The 13,213-nt window shown below is 41.9% G+C and overlaps 1 protein-coding gene across 50 annotated transcripts in view; it reads left to right on the top strand.

The window, feature by feature from the left end:
• The window catches only part of CLASP2 (cytoplasmic linker associated protein 2), a 1,425,897-nt gene extending 1,413,506 nt beyond the window's left edge, over positions 1–12,391 (top strand). For 49 of the 50 annotated variants that reach the window (XM_069214594.1, XM_069214706.1, XM_069214671.1 and 46 more), the window contains 3 exons: positions 3,354–3,560; positions 6,599–6,715; positions 10,356–12,391. In XM_069214594.1, the coding sequence (XP_069070695.1) occupies positions 3,354–3,560; positions 6,599–6,715; positions 10,356–10,442 (411 nt within the window). In that variant the 3' untranslated portion in view covers positions 10,443–12,391. The remainder of the gene's footprint in view (positions 1–3,353; positions 3,561–6,598; positions 6,716–10,355) is intronic. The other variant, XM_069214851.1, reaches the window with a different exon arrangement.
• Positions 12,392–13,213: the final 822 nt, after the last annotated feature.

The following is a 13,213-nucleotide window of genomic DNA, read 5'->3' as shown; positions in this document are numbered from 1 at the left end:
AGTACTTTATCCACATGAAGTCATTTACCACATAAAAGCGCGTTTGAGTGAATTTTATACTTAATTGCAAAAATTGGTACACAGCAACAGTACTTACCTTTTTCTGGTGTTGAAACACTCTATAAAAATAGCGATATTTTTCTAATCATTGGTCTCGAGTTTCTTCTTTAGTGTATGTCACATTTATTGACCTTGTTCAACAAATGTTTAGCACTACCCTCTGATAAGCCTAAACTTCTCACCCACACTACCACAAAAGAGAGCATTTGGGATATTAATATTTTAGCCACTGTAAACCAGTAAGCGTCATCTGGACGTTTTGCATAGTGTCCCTTTACATTTGGTACACTACACCAGTGGGAGCCGTTTGAAGATTTCAACTAACATGTGGAGATGACAGTGTTACCTGGGACTTGATGGTAGGTTTGTGTCTAGGATGAGGCTTAGGTTCTTAGCATGGTAGGTTGGGGTGGGTCTGGGGCCTAGATTAGTGGGCTAGGTCGAATCCCAGGGTGAGCTCTTATTCCCAAAAATCAGCACTTCAGTTTTGCCTGTGTTGAGCTTAAGGCAGTTTTCTTTCATCCAATTGGCCACGCTAATCATGAATTGTTTGAAGTTTTTCTTGGTGGTGATAGTGACATGTGAGAGAGAAAAAATGAGCTGTGTGTCGTCTGCATAGAAGATGTTGATTATTTGGGATCTGATGATGTTTGCCAGAACAGTCATGTATAAGTTGAAAAGTGTGGGTCTGAGTCATGATTTCTGTAGGATTTTGCAGCGGTCCTTGGGTTCTGATGTGAACAGCAAGAGCCTGGCTCATTGTGTTATTTTGAAGAGGAAGGAAACTATCCATTTGAGTGCTGGTCCTTGTAGTCCCACTGTGTGTAGTCTTGCGATAAGTGTGTGGTGGGAGTAGGTGTTGAAAGCGACAGAGAGGTCAAGAAGTATGAGGACGGCAGTCTGTCCATGTTCGAGGATGTTGCCTATGTCCATGGCAGTGATGAGAGCTGTTTCAGTGCTGCTGTTTTGGAATCTGGATGGCGAGTCGCCCAGGAGTTTGTGGCATTCTAGATGGTCAGATGGTTGTGTGTGCCAGTAACTAAAGCGTCAGTAGATAGAGCAGATATGGTGAAAGCAAAATAAATACAGAAGACATATGCCTGTGTTAAAAGCAGGAAATCACATTGCACGTCCAGGAATGATGCTGAAAATTAAATATAAAAAAAATAGTGGGTTGCAAAAAGACAAGGAAAATCATATGTTCTTGGTCCATGCTCCAAGAAGGAGCTAACATCAGAATGGAAGGGAAGCCTACTGGGAGCTTAGCAATCAAAAGATTGCAAATGAGTGCCAATGAAAACAACTAATGGTATGCTGCAGGCAAGCTGCAAGTCCACTGAATTATAAACAGTATATCTCACAGCACAGTGCACAAACGGAAAAATCACCAAAAAGCACACAAATTATAATATGTGGAAATCGGGTTTCAGGAAATAAGAATGTCTTGATTTTTGTAATCCTATTAAAATCTTTGTTTCCATCCTGCTTCAGAATTCAGAATTAGAAAAAAATTGCTTCATGTGTGCTTTCCGAGCTGCTGATATATTCTGAAACGTGTACAGTTCATTTATAGGTATATACGTGTTGTTATTAATAAAGACATCCTACAGCCATTCTTTTCACCCCTGCGACATTGCCACGTAGTCACTTGTCAAAATCATCTCATTTTGCAGTTAGTAAAGTAAACGCCATTCTCGATGATAAAAGAATAGATAGCCCTTTGCAAGAAGATATTGTATAGCATTTGACCTCTGCCTTTGAAACACAGCGAATATTACCAGATGAAAAGAAAATGTAAAGGCATCTGTATTACTCATTCGCCTTCTGAACTCCAGAATAGTTATTTGTGGAGTGCTGCAGCACCCCTTCTTCCAGCGCCTTTTTACAACTGCCCCAATTTCGAACGACGAATGCAAAGCTTCGCCTTTCAGCATTGATGAAAACATATCACCGTACAAGTGCTAGAGCATCGTTTCTTGTCCATGACAGTCCAGATCTTTGTAAATGACAGTGAGTTGTACGTGCTTAAATACTAAGTGTGTAATTGGTGCAATGGCACAGGGCCCAGGGGTTTGAGGGCTCACCTTGCCACAGTCAGCAGCTGTTCACTACCACATCAGGGGATGGAGCAATTCCCTTGCTTGCATTAGGGCAATAGCTACGCCACTGGCGAGTTGTGCCTTGTTTCTGTCTGAACATCAGAGTTATGCACTTGGTAACCACATGGTCTCTGCTGTAAAACAATAACATATGTATGTTCTGACATACACCGGCTCACCCGCAAACATGCTGATATCAATAAACCTTTTTGTGTCAATCCGCCTCCTTTGAATTCTAACTTGAAATATAAATCAAAGGACAAGTAAAACCTATTTCTCCCCATCTTAAAAGCTTCCCTTTCTCTTGAGTGTTTCCAGACGTGGTTTGTTCAGAGAGGCGCCGCCACACAAATGCCCCTAATGAAATTCCGTTCACACGTATATGAGGGTTGCCAGACACAACATAAGTGACCACTTTTCATTGGACAGGATGTAATGTTTGTATTAGAAGCTTCACTGCCTTATGCTAAAATTGGTGTCAGAGCAGCTGTGGTTTGTACTTATTTTCTTGTGTGAAGAACGTGTACGAGTGAGCTCGTGCAGACAAATGTACACACTAGCCAGCATATATGGACAATAAACTAGTGACCTGCAAAAAAGTACTCCGAAACGCCAACAGCAAAAAAATAAAAATTGCATTAATTGATAATAACAATAACCCAACCATAAAAGTTGTCCTTTATCTTGTGCTTGCTTGCATGGTTCTGTCGGACGATAGCTTGTTCTAGAGCAGGTGTCAGCGGTACCCACAGTTGCCCCTCCCCCAAACACCTTTCTGCAGTCTTGGGCGGTGTCCACGGGTATCCTGTAGGGTTGACCAGGTCCTGATGCTACTGCCCTGTTTACCAACAAGCTAGACCTCTTTGCTAAGGCAAGTGCCTCTTTCAGTCCCAGCCCGCTGGCCCGGGAAGTGACCTCCCACCTGCTGCAGGAAGTTAAAGAAGTAAATTGTACCTGCAATGCGCCCCCTTTCTCCAGGACAGACGCTTGAACGCGCTGACCTAGAAATCTTTGGCACCTCGATAATTGGCACTACAGCCTGTCACAAAAGCATCTGTAGATGTTTCAGAGGTCTCATTTTAAAAGAACTTGGTATACCTAAGCTACATTAGACACGTAGTGATTTTTGTGTTGCTATTTAAAGATATATGGTTTATTTGCCCTTTATGACAATGCACATTGTAATCTTTCCAGGTGGTAAGAGCTGCCGAGGAAGCTGCTTGTACTCTGGCTACATCCATAAGCCCGGACCAGTGCATTAAAGTACTGTGTCCGATTATACAGACAGCAGACTATCCCATCAATTTGGCAGCAATCAAAATGCAAACCAAGGTGACGGAAAGAGTTTCGAAAGAGGTCCTGTCTCAGCTACTACCAGAGATTGTGCCAGGTTTAATACAGGTAATTCAAACACTTCTTATATTGTTAACGAATCTGGTTCTAATGTATTGTGCACTATTTTTATATTTATGTATGTATTTTTTTTTAGCTCAAGCTAAGTAAGCGGAAAGCAGTTGCTCAACTAAGCATTGTTTTAGGTTTTTGAGTGCAGTGCTTTTAGTTACTAAGGAACTTGTTTTAGGGTTTGGCGAACGTGGGTTGTGTATTGTGCATTGGAGTTTTGAAGAAAAAAGCACAACTGAAAATACTGACAGGAAGAAGCTGACTTACAGAATTGTATATATACCGGGCCCAACCAACAGTGTATTTTTTTTCTTTTTTCTGCGAACTTCGAGGATGAAGCACAGATTTATAATCTGCTCATGTATGCTTTGCAAGCTCCCCTGTTATGCTGTTTCCTTGGACATGTGGTTGTTTTGTGGTTAGTGTTAGAAAACTGCCCACTTCCACATTACTTAAAATTCCTGGTGTTTCCTATCACACAGCCACCCTGTTCACAAACAGACCAGCCCCTGAAAGAAACAAGAATACCTAGTTAATTCTCACACCCACCTCTCGGGCCCTCCATCAAACATAATCCATGGCATTCTGCCACCGTATTCTCACTACACTCCCTTTGTATTTGTTAATAAAAAAAAAAAACACATGTATGCCTACTACCTCTCCTGGGGATGTAGGCCATCAACCAGGATTCTTCAACAAACTCTGTCCTGGGCTTTTCTTACAATCTGACTCCAGGTGTAACCTATTTCTTTGCAGTCAGCCTGGCGGCCTCCATGCCAGTTGTTTCTTGGCCTTCCTCTCTCCCTTTTCACTTGAGCGTTACAAGTCAGGGCTTGCCTAGTGGTGTTTGATGCAGGCTTGCTTAGTTGTAATCTGTCCAGCCCTAGCATCTTTTCATAATGTCTTCATCAGTGAGTTGGAAAGTCTGCTGCCACAGATCATTGTTGCTGATGGTGTTTGACCAGCGTAGTTGGAGTATTTTCTTCAAACCGGTGTTGATGAATGTCTGCACTTAGTTGGTGGTGGTCACTGTTGTCCCCCAAGTTTCTGCTCCATACAGAAGGAACGACTTTTCGTTGGTGTAAAAAGCTGATCCTGGTTTGCTACATTAGGTCTTTGGACAACCTAGTCTTCTTTAGCTGAATTAAGGCAGCCCTTGCTTTGCCGATTCATGCCTTGATGTCGGTGTATGTGGAGCCCTGCTTGTCTATGACGCTGCCCAGGTAGGTGAAGGCCTCAACCTTTTCCGGTGTATTAACTGCAGGAGTAATTGCAGTTCAAGATCTTGTTTTTTTCAACCCTGTGGATCCTGCGGCCAAGTTGTGCTGATGTGTCTGTCACATTATCAGTCTCCTCTTGCATCTGCAGTTGGATATGGGACAGTCGTCTGGTGTAAAGTCCAGGTTGTTGAGCTGCGTCCAAGGTGTCCACTTGATCCCATTCCTCCTTACTGTGGATGTCTTCATGATCCATTCACTGGCAAGCAGGAAGAGAAAAGACAAGAGCAAACAACTCTGGCGGACTCTAGCTCCACATGGAAGGCTTCAGTGAGTTGTCCTTCATGGACTATCTTACAGGTCATTCTCTCGTAGGAGTTCCTAATGAGTCTTACTAGTTTATCTGACACACTATAGTGGCAGAGGAGTTTCCAAAGCGTCTTGCTGCCCATGCTGTTGAATGGCTTCTCATAGTCTATGAAGTTGACATAGAGAGGGAGTTCCATTCTATCAACTGCATAGTGATGATGCACAGTGTTGCAATCTGGTCTGTGCAGGATCTGTCTTTACGGAAACCCACAGTGTAAAAAAACCCTAGCTACCAAAACATCAACCAAAAGATATCCCAACCTTGGGGTTGAGGGGAATCACATTCACAGAGATCTATGACCTCTTGTGGTGAAAGTCAGAGATCCCTCAAAGGGGGGATATCTCATCAGGTAACTGTGCAAACTACAGAGGGTTAACACTTGTATCAACCCCAGACAAAGTTTTCAACAGAGTCATCCTGAACAGAATAAAAGAACAAGTAGACGCTCAGTTGCTAGACCAGCAAACTGACTTCCGCAAAGGTAGACCCTGCACAGACTAGATTACAACAATTGTGCATCATCATTGAGCAGTCAGTGAAATTGGAAAAAAACATGTGACAAATTTCCCACCACTCTCCTCTCCCTTTTTCACACATGAACATTCACAGCTGAGATTCTGTCACTCTTCCTTGAATCCCTCTGGGTTTTGTCCCTCTCTTCCTGGGAAGGGACTGTGCTCCATAGCACTTCTTTCAGCTTGACTTTCCTCTTCCTGCCGTGTGAACAACTGTGCATAAACTTAGGATGCAGTGGTTGCGGATTGGTAGGCACTGGGAACTGAGCTGCATCACGCTCCTTTCCTCTGCTTTTCTCAGGGTTTTGGTGATGGCAATGAGACAGCACTGAGGCACTCATCTCCCATCTAATGTTCTTGGCTCTGTAGGGGATCAGAGAAGTGTTGTCATCAACAGAAGCCTTTCCTCCGAATCTTTGTGAACCTAAGGGAGGAAACAATATTAAGCTGCAATCCCTCTGCTGCATGCTGCAGCATAAAACAGAAGATATACAGCTGTCATGTCATGATTGCAAAGGAGCCCTTAGAACACCTAGTCTGCTCAGCTGGAACATACGATGGCTACTGATTACAACATGCATATATTTCTAAGTATCAAGTTGAACTTTACAGAGAATTACATTTTTAAGACCCTTATTTTTTAAAATATCGGATATTTACTAGGTTTGATGCAGTTGTACTTCTGTCCCATATGCAATTCTTGGATGTGGCAGTAGGAATTGCTTATTTTATACTTTAGCTTAAGTTCTGTTTTAATGTTGGTTTGGCTTAGAGTTGTTTTAGAAGTTTGTATTAAGTGTTTTAGAATGTTTTCATTGACAGGTGTCCCAATAAACGTATTACTCTCTCTAATTCTACAGAGTCGTGCAACACCTTAACTTTGAAACATGAATCCTACACTTAAAATGTTCTTCTGTTTTTTTTACTTTGCAGGGTTATGACAATTCCGAAAGTAGTGTTCGTAAAGCCTGTGTTTTCTGCCTAGTAGCCATCTACGCAATCATTGGTGATGACCTGAAGCCACATCTCAGTCAGCTTACCGGTAGCAAAGTAAGTAGCACATAGCTAAATGGAGGCAGATGAATTTAGGGACAAACGGGGAAAATCTTACAACCATGATGAGTCCATGTTATTGATTGTGCTACGTACAGCTTTTCAGCATCAGTCAAATCGTTAAACATTAACATTTGGTATTCCTTATGTATTTCCACATTCTAATGACATTTCTTTTTACAAATGATTGCAGTACATATCTATGCCGATTGTACGCATACAAGATCTGAGGTAACAACACACACGATCCCATTTAAGGTTAAACTATTTTCCTCCCTCTTTTTCCATCTAATGCATGTCAGTTGTGGCCTTCTGTGACTGCAGCTTGTCAGATGCCATATTCAGTAGCTCTCATCTGTGGAGAAACCTAAGCTTAACTATGTTTATGTTGTGACAAAAAATTCTGATTTTGTAGTGGTAATATTTTTCTAACTGCAGTGAAGTGGACATGGGTCATAGACCTGCTAGTGAGCATCTGTGTGGCTCCCTGAATGTCAGTCTTAAGTGTCAGAATCAGGTCTGTATTGAAGGTGCTCTTAACAATATATAAGGCACTCACAGTACGCAAACCACATCTAAGCCCCTAAGTTACTTGATAAATTGAGAAAAGGTGGCACTATTAAAAGAGAAAGTACAGATCCAGCCTACAAAGTAATGTACCAATGGTACTTGGACTTTTACACTTAAGCATAGTCTACTCCCCTTGCTCCATGCTCTGTTGGCGCTGGTCACAGGCAATGGGCTGTTTCATACACATATGATGGTCTTGTTTAGTCATACAAGCATTATGGAAGGAGGTCCTTGGTCATATAGAAGGGACAGTAGAATACCTCATCCCTGCGGGCCACAATGTGTAACTTCTAGGGCTCTCACCGACCACACTAGGGGCCTCATTACGAGTTTGGCCGAGGGGATTACTCCATCACAAACATGATGGCTATCACTTCCGCCGCGTTACAAGTTCCATTATATCCTCCGGAACTCGTAATGCGGCAGACAGGATATCTGTCACGTTTGTGATGGAGTAATCTCCTCGGGCAAACTCTTAATGAGGCCCTTGGTGTTATGACGCGTGCAGACCGGAAGCTGGTGTGTCAAATGACTGGAGCAACTAAGGGGGATCTTAGTCCTGGGGAAAAAAGTGGCCCCAGCTTCACTGTTGTTCAGTTGCCTTCAGCACACACTGGCTGTGGAGGAAATCTGGCACAAACTTGTATCCACTGAAAAGAAGCTCATGTTCGTAAGGCAACCATATGTCGAAGCTGGAATATCTATGCTTTCTGCCCACTAGCTTAAGGGCTCTCCAGCTTTTTGCTTCAAGTTTGAGATGCCTAGGCTGTGTGGCGCAGGGACCATCGCCTGCATGTGACATTACTGCACACCTGTCTCTGGTACAATCTCTTCACCCCTTTGAAGTGTGGGGTAGCCTATCAAGGTACACATAGCAGTATATCTAACACCATGCAATCATACTTTCCTGTCCTATTCCTCCGGACTTGCCTTTCGCCTTACAGCCTTTCCCAGCCCTTTTTATTTTCTAACTCTACCTAGCTGAATTATACATTGGGTTGGGGGGCAGACAGGGGTGGTTTCGGTGTTTTTAACTGACAAGCACTCCCACTTTCTAATGACATAGAATGTCACCTACAGATGTCATACCACGATAATGTGCTATGACTAATCCTACCAACGAAGTGACCACATCTTGCAGCATTTTCCTTACTCATTTTCTGTGTAAAGTAATGTATTGAATGTGATTGTTTGTTCCTTTATTGCCTGGAAAATTTCAATAAAACGACTTGGGAGGAGGGGGGGATGAGGCAGAACACAGGAATCTTTGAGGCCTCTGCAGAACGAGGCTGCTTCATACATAGAATAATCTCAGTGTGGTGTATACTTCCTGGACCTCAGACCCATCTCGGAGGCCAGAGGACATGCTTAAGTTTATACCAGGTAAAATGTAAAATTTCTTTTTTTGTTTTTTGATTTTGGTAAATAGGATCTCATGGCCGGAAAATGTAAGTAGTTTGGAGATCATTGTAGTATTATTCAGATGTGTTGAGGGCCTAATAAAATACCTTTGATTTTCGATTCACTGAATTTGCACCAAGTAGCACACATTGGTTATAGACAAGCATGTCTGACACAAAACTGAAGCACGTGATATCAATTAGAACGCACATGCTCCCTGTAGCTCATGGCAATTTTACTAGAGGAATCATGAAAATATTGATTATCAAAGAAGACAGCTAAGTTGCCAGGGGCACCATGCTCGCCGCTGAGGCGGTAAGTATATAAAGCGGCCTTTGCTGCCTTAATTCCTGTTCCTTTTTTTGTCTGAGAAAACCAGAACTAGCACAGAGCAGTCTCACCCACTCTTGTAACTTAGGTCAAGCACTCCTGGAGGTTCTGCAATAGTTCTAAATATCCTCAACAAAAGTATCAGAATGATTTAGACCTCCTTAATGTGCAGCACCATTTAAATTGTACAGCACCGTGGTTAGTGTGCTCGCCTGTGTGTGGGAGGCCGAAATAAATTTGGCTCTGCAGTGTCATATTCTTCCAACAAATCCTTAAATTGGTCTACCACCATCAGTTGGGACCATCTGAAGGTGGTCGGGGTTGGTATTCTCATGTGAAGGCATGAGATGCAGTTTCCACTGAATGCAGTGGTTGGGTGGAATCTAAGAGGATGTTGAGACGTGCATGCTTCTGTGGCTGATGTTTAAAAAAGGCCACTAAGCTTGGGAAGGAGTTTTTTGCACTTGGCCTTTCGCTCATGTACATTGATTTAGGGTTTGGAAAGGAGTTCTGGGTGTCGGGGAGTCTAGAATACACGAGTTGTGATGAGGGATGGTAGAGTACAATATTGATGTGTTCTTACAATGACGCCTAGAGTGGGAAGGTGAGTTGGGCCATGACTCCATGCTGAACAGATCAGCAGCGAATGGCTGAGCGCTAATATCAGTTGTTGCGGCAGCAACGTCTTTGAACGCCAGGCAGCCGTAGAATACCCTGGATAGGTACAATTGAAAGTTTCACAAGCATCCGTGATAATACTTTTGAGAGGTTTGGTTTCTTGTAGGGTGAGGTAAACTGATGACTGTTCATATTATAGCACTCTTCCAGGATTTGAAGTGAACAGTCTTGCCAAACACAGTCTCTCAGTCTCCATCATCATCAAGAAATGAAACAGACTGCGATATTTCCATTCACTTGCTGAAAGAAACAAGCAATATTTTGTGATTTACAAAATTGTTAACTCGACTTGGCTAGCAAGGCATTTAATATGACGGTTTTTGACATTGTGTTTACGTGCTTCAATACAGAGGTTTCTTCTTGTGTGCAAGAGCACGCCTGCTGCTGTAACGAGGGGATGAACGAAACCTTGCTGAGGATCCGGACATGTATGGTGGTAGATGTGGGGTTGCGTAAGCATGACCAGACAGTGTTTATCGCTGTGCAAAATAACAGTTCAGTAGTTTTTATAAAAGTTCCATGGAAGGCAGGAAAGGTGGAAGTCCAGTGATTGAGATTGTTCAAAAGAAGACAGATAAAGGGAAGTACAGTGAAAACTTTGTCATGAGACAATGTGCACGGTAGACTGTTTATACTGTTTTCTTGTTTGATTTTGCAGATGAAATTATTAAACCTCTACATCAAAAGGGCACAGACGGGCTCCGGAGCAGTTGACCCTGCATCAGATCATTCTGGACAAAGCTAGTGATTCTGGACACCGTTACCTCTGTTCTTTCGAAAAAAGGGCCGGCCCTCCATCAAAGAGAGCAAACTTACAACACCTTTCCAGAGATTATTTTTTAATTTTTTGTTTCATTTTTTACTTCTTTTAAATTAACAGAGGGCTACACAGCCTGCATGTGACTGTTGCTGTAGAGATGTTCCAAATGAAAAACGAACAGTATTAATATCCATTGATCAAAATACATATATATAAAGACATATATATATATATATCAAATTCCGCACTCCTTTGCATTTTCCCAATAACAAGCTCCAGTGTTATTTTTTAAAAGAAAACAAAATCAAGGGGAATGCTAAAAAATAAAGATCTATCGAAAACATTTTTTTTGCTTTTGTTCAGCTGAAGATTATCCCCTTATTGCTGCTGTTTTATTTGCTTTGTTTTGGCCTACCAAGCCTCCTGCCCTCTACTTGGAATGAAACGTGATGTGAAACCAGGCAGAACTAGTCTGTGCTGCCTGTGGACCAGTCACTGTGTTGTAGGTACATCATCTTCTTATACTTTGTTTGGGATACGCCGTAGTTGGGGAGTCAGGCCAGCGATGACGAGCCGGACTGGTCCAGTTCTGTGTACCTGATCTTGTGCACTAGTTTGGCTGTTTATCCCACGCACTGCACTGCTCTGCAAATGGTTCCAATCCCATCATCTCCACGCTAAACAAAAGCGGATCTGTGCCCTTGGTGCGTCTGTGTGGATAGCAGTGGGCACTTGCCAGGCAGGTTCAGGTCTGGCATCAGTGGGAAGGAAGGGAATCCCTAATGGACAAGAACCACGTTTGTCATTACCCCTTCTTCAAGCAGGATGCCTCAGAGTGGACTCCAGTGCACAAGCATGCTCAGTACGTATTTCTTTAAGGGATTCAATGCTCCTTACTGAATCCTTAAGTCATTTGGTAACAAGTTGACGGAATCAACAGGATGATGCAAAATGAAAACGCTCAACTGTGATCTGTATGAAATGTTCCGTAGTAAACGCTGTAGGGGGTTGTCAGACATGAGGATTCAAGGTACCAGAGATCTGCTACAGTGCATTTTTGCTTATGTTCTGTGTGTGTTGACAAGTTTGAGAAGGCTGTACCAGATTGTTGGAATAGCTTCTCGTACATTGTCATCGAGATACGGTAGAATAAAGTGTTTTCCTTTGCATATACATTTATAAATATATTTTAAATTTGTTTCTTGTGAATAATGCAATTTTGTATTTATGAGAGAACATGCAACTAATAAGCACTCAAGCGGAATATTGTTACTGAGTGGTGATAGAATCGTAGCTGATTTGAGGCAGGTGGAGTGTGAGAATTGTAGAGGGGAGAAGCAGACTTGACAGGCACAAGCACCTGTTGAGAGAAGATGTGCTGCAAGAGAGATTCAGGCAGTGCCAAAGCTGAAATTCTCTCTAGCACCTCGGTACTGAGCGAATGCTTTCAAAGACCTGTAGAAACGTCAAATTACATTCTTGTGCATTCAAAGTCTCCACACTTAGCGCATATCCAAAAATTGTAAATGAGTTGAAAATGCACAATATGTTAACATATAATTGCAGAGTTTTGTTCGGTTCATTTGAGACAATGTGGTTATAGTTATTTAACATTGCACAGCGTGGTCATTTCACATCCGTGTGAAGTGCAGTCTGGCTGAGAAAGTGAGATTGTGTGTCAGGAAAGCACTTTGTTGTAACGAAAGTGATCTGGCGTTAGTGAAAAAAGTGTACAAATGTATGCAAAAATAAGTATGTCATTAGTCATGGGCTTTTTAATTTGTTTTTAGCAGCTGCATCAGAAAGTAGTGTTTCCCATGTCTGTTTTCATCATTGCAATTTTCAAGCTGTTGCCACTGTTTAATTATGTTTTGTATTTATAGTTCTCGGCTTACCATTGTGCATATACTGGCAATAAAATGTACATAACGTTACTTGACGTGTGCGGCTTCATTTAACTTCTGTGTTCATTTCACCACGTCTGTTTTAGTGTTAGAAAATAGTCGTTTCAAATCCTTTCAGTTCATAGTTCTTTAAATAATTCTTAATGCATGCAGACAAATTATATCTAAAGGCTAATTATAAGCACCCATGCCTGTGCAAAAACACATTCTCCCAGTTGCTGGTGTACTGGACCTTAATGATTTTTCAAATATAGCATTCTAAAAGAGGTCAGTGTGTCGCGGTAATTTCATTTCTGTTCTCTTATCCGTCAAAATGTGGACTATAGCGCATTGTCACTACTGACCTTTTAATGGGAGAAATCAAATACCGGGCAACTCCGATTCACGTATCAGTAAAGAAACATTGTATTTGTATATCCTATGAGCAATCCAGTCCAACTCTTGGATGTTTTCCTGAAACCAGCAAAGGTCCGCAAAAATTCAGATTTATGTTTTAACACTCGTTTGTATGTCTACACGGCCCAAACGTATATTTTTTCTGATGTAGAGGATTTTGATTGACTTGGTTAGCAGTCTGAGGAGATCTCCATTAGTGGTGGTCTTATTCTTTGTGAGTATTTGCAATGACTGTGTTTTCTTTCACATTTGTTTTACTGCATTATTTGTAACCCACCAAAGCATGTTTCTTTTTAAACGACTTTAGTTATTGAATTTCTTTTGGTGTAAAGTGACTGTTAACAATAGAAACTTTCTTTCATTCACAATGAAAAAGAAGGTTTTAGAAGCAAGAGATAAAAGTTCCCCTCACGCAGGCCACCAAGAAGGGGCATTCAGCTTTAGTATCGGGGAATA

Source organism: Pleurodeles waltl, chromosome 2_1, assembly GCF_031143425.1.
Source record: "Pleurodeles waltl isolate 20211129_DDA chromosome 2_1, aPleWal1.hap1.20221129, whole genome shotgun sequence".
NCBI lineage: Eukaryota > Metazoa > Chordata > Amphibia > Caudata > Salamandridae > Pleurodeles > Pleurodeles waltl.
This window is presented reverse-complemented; position numbering and strand designations above follow the sequence as displayed.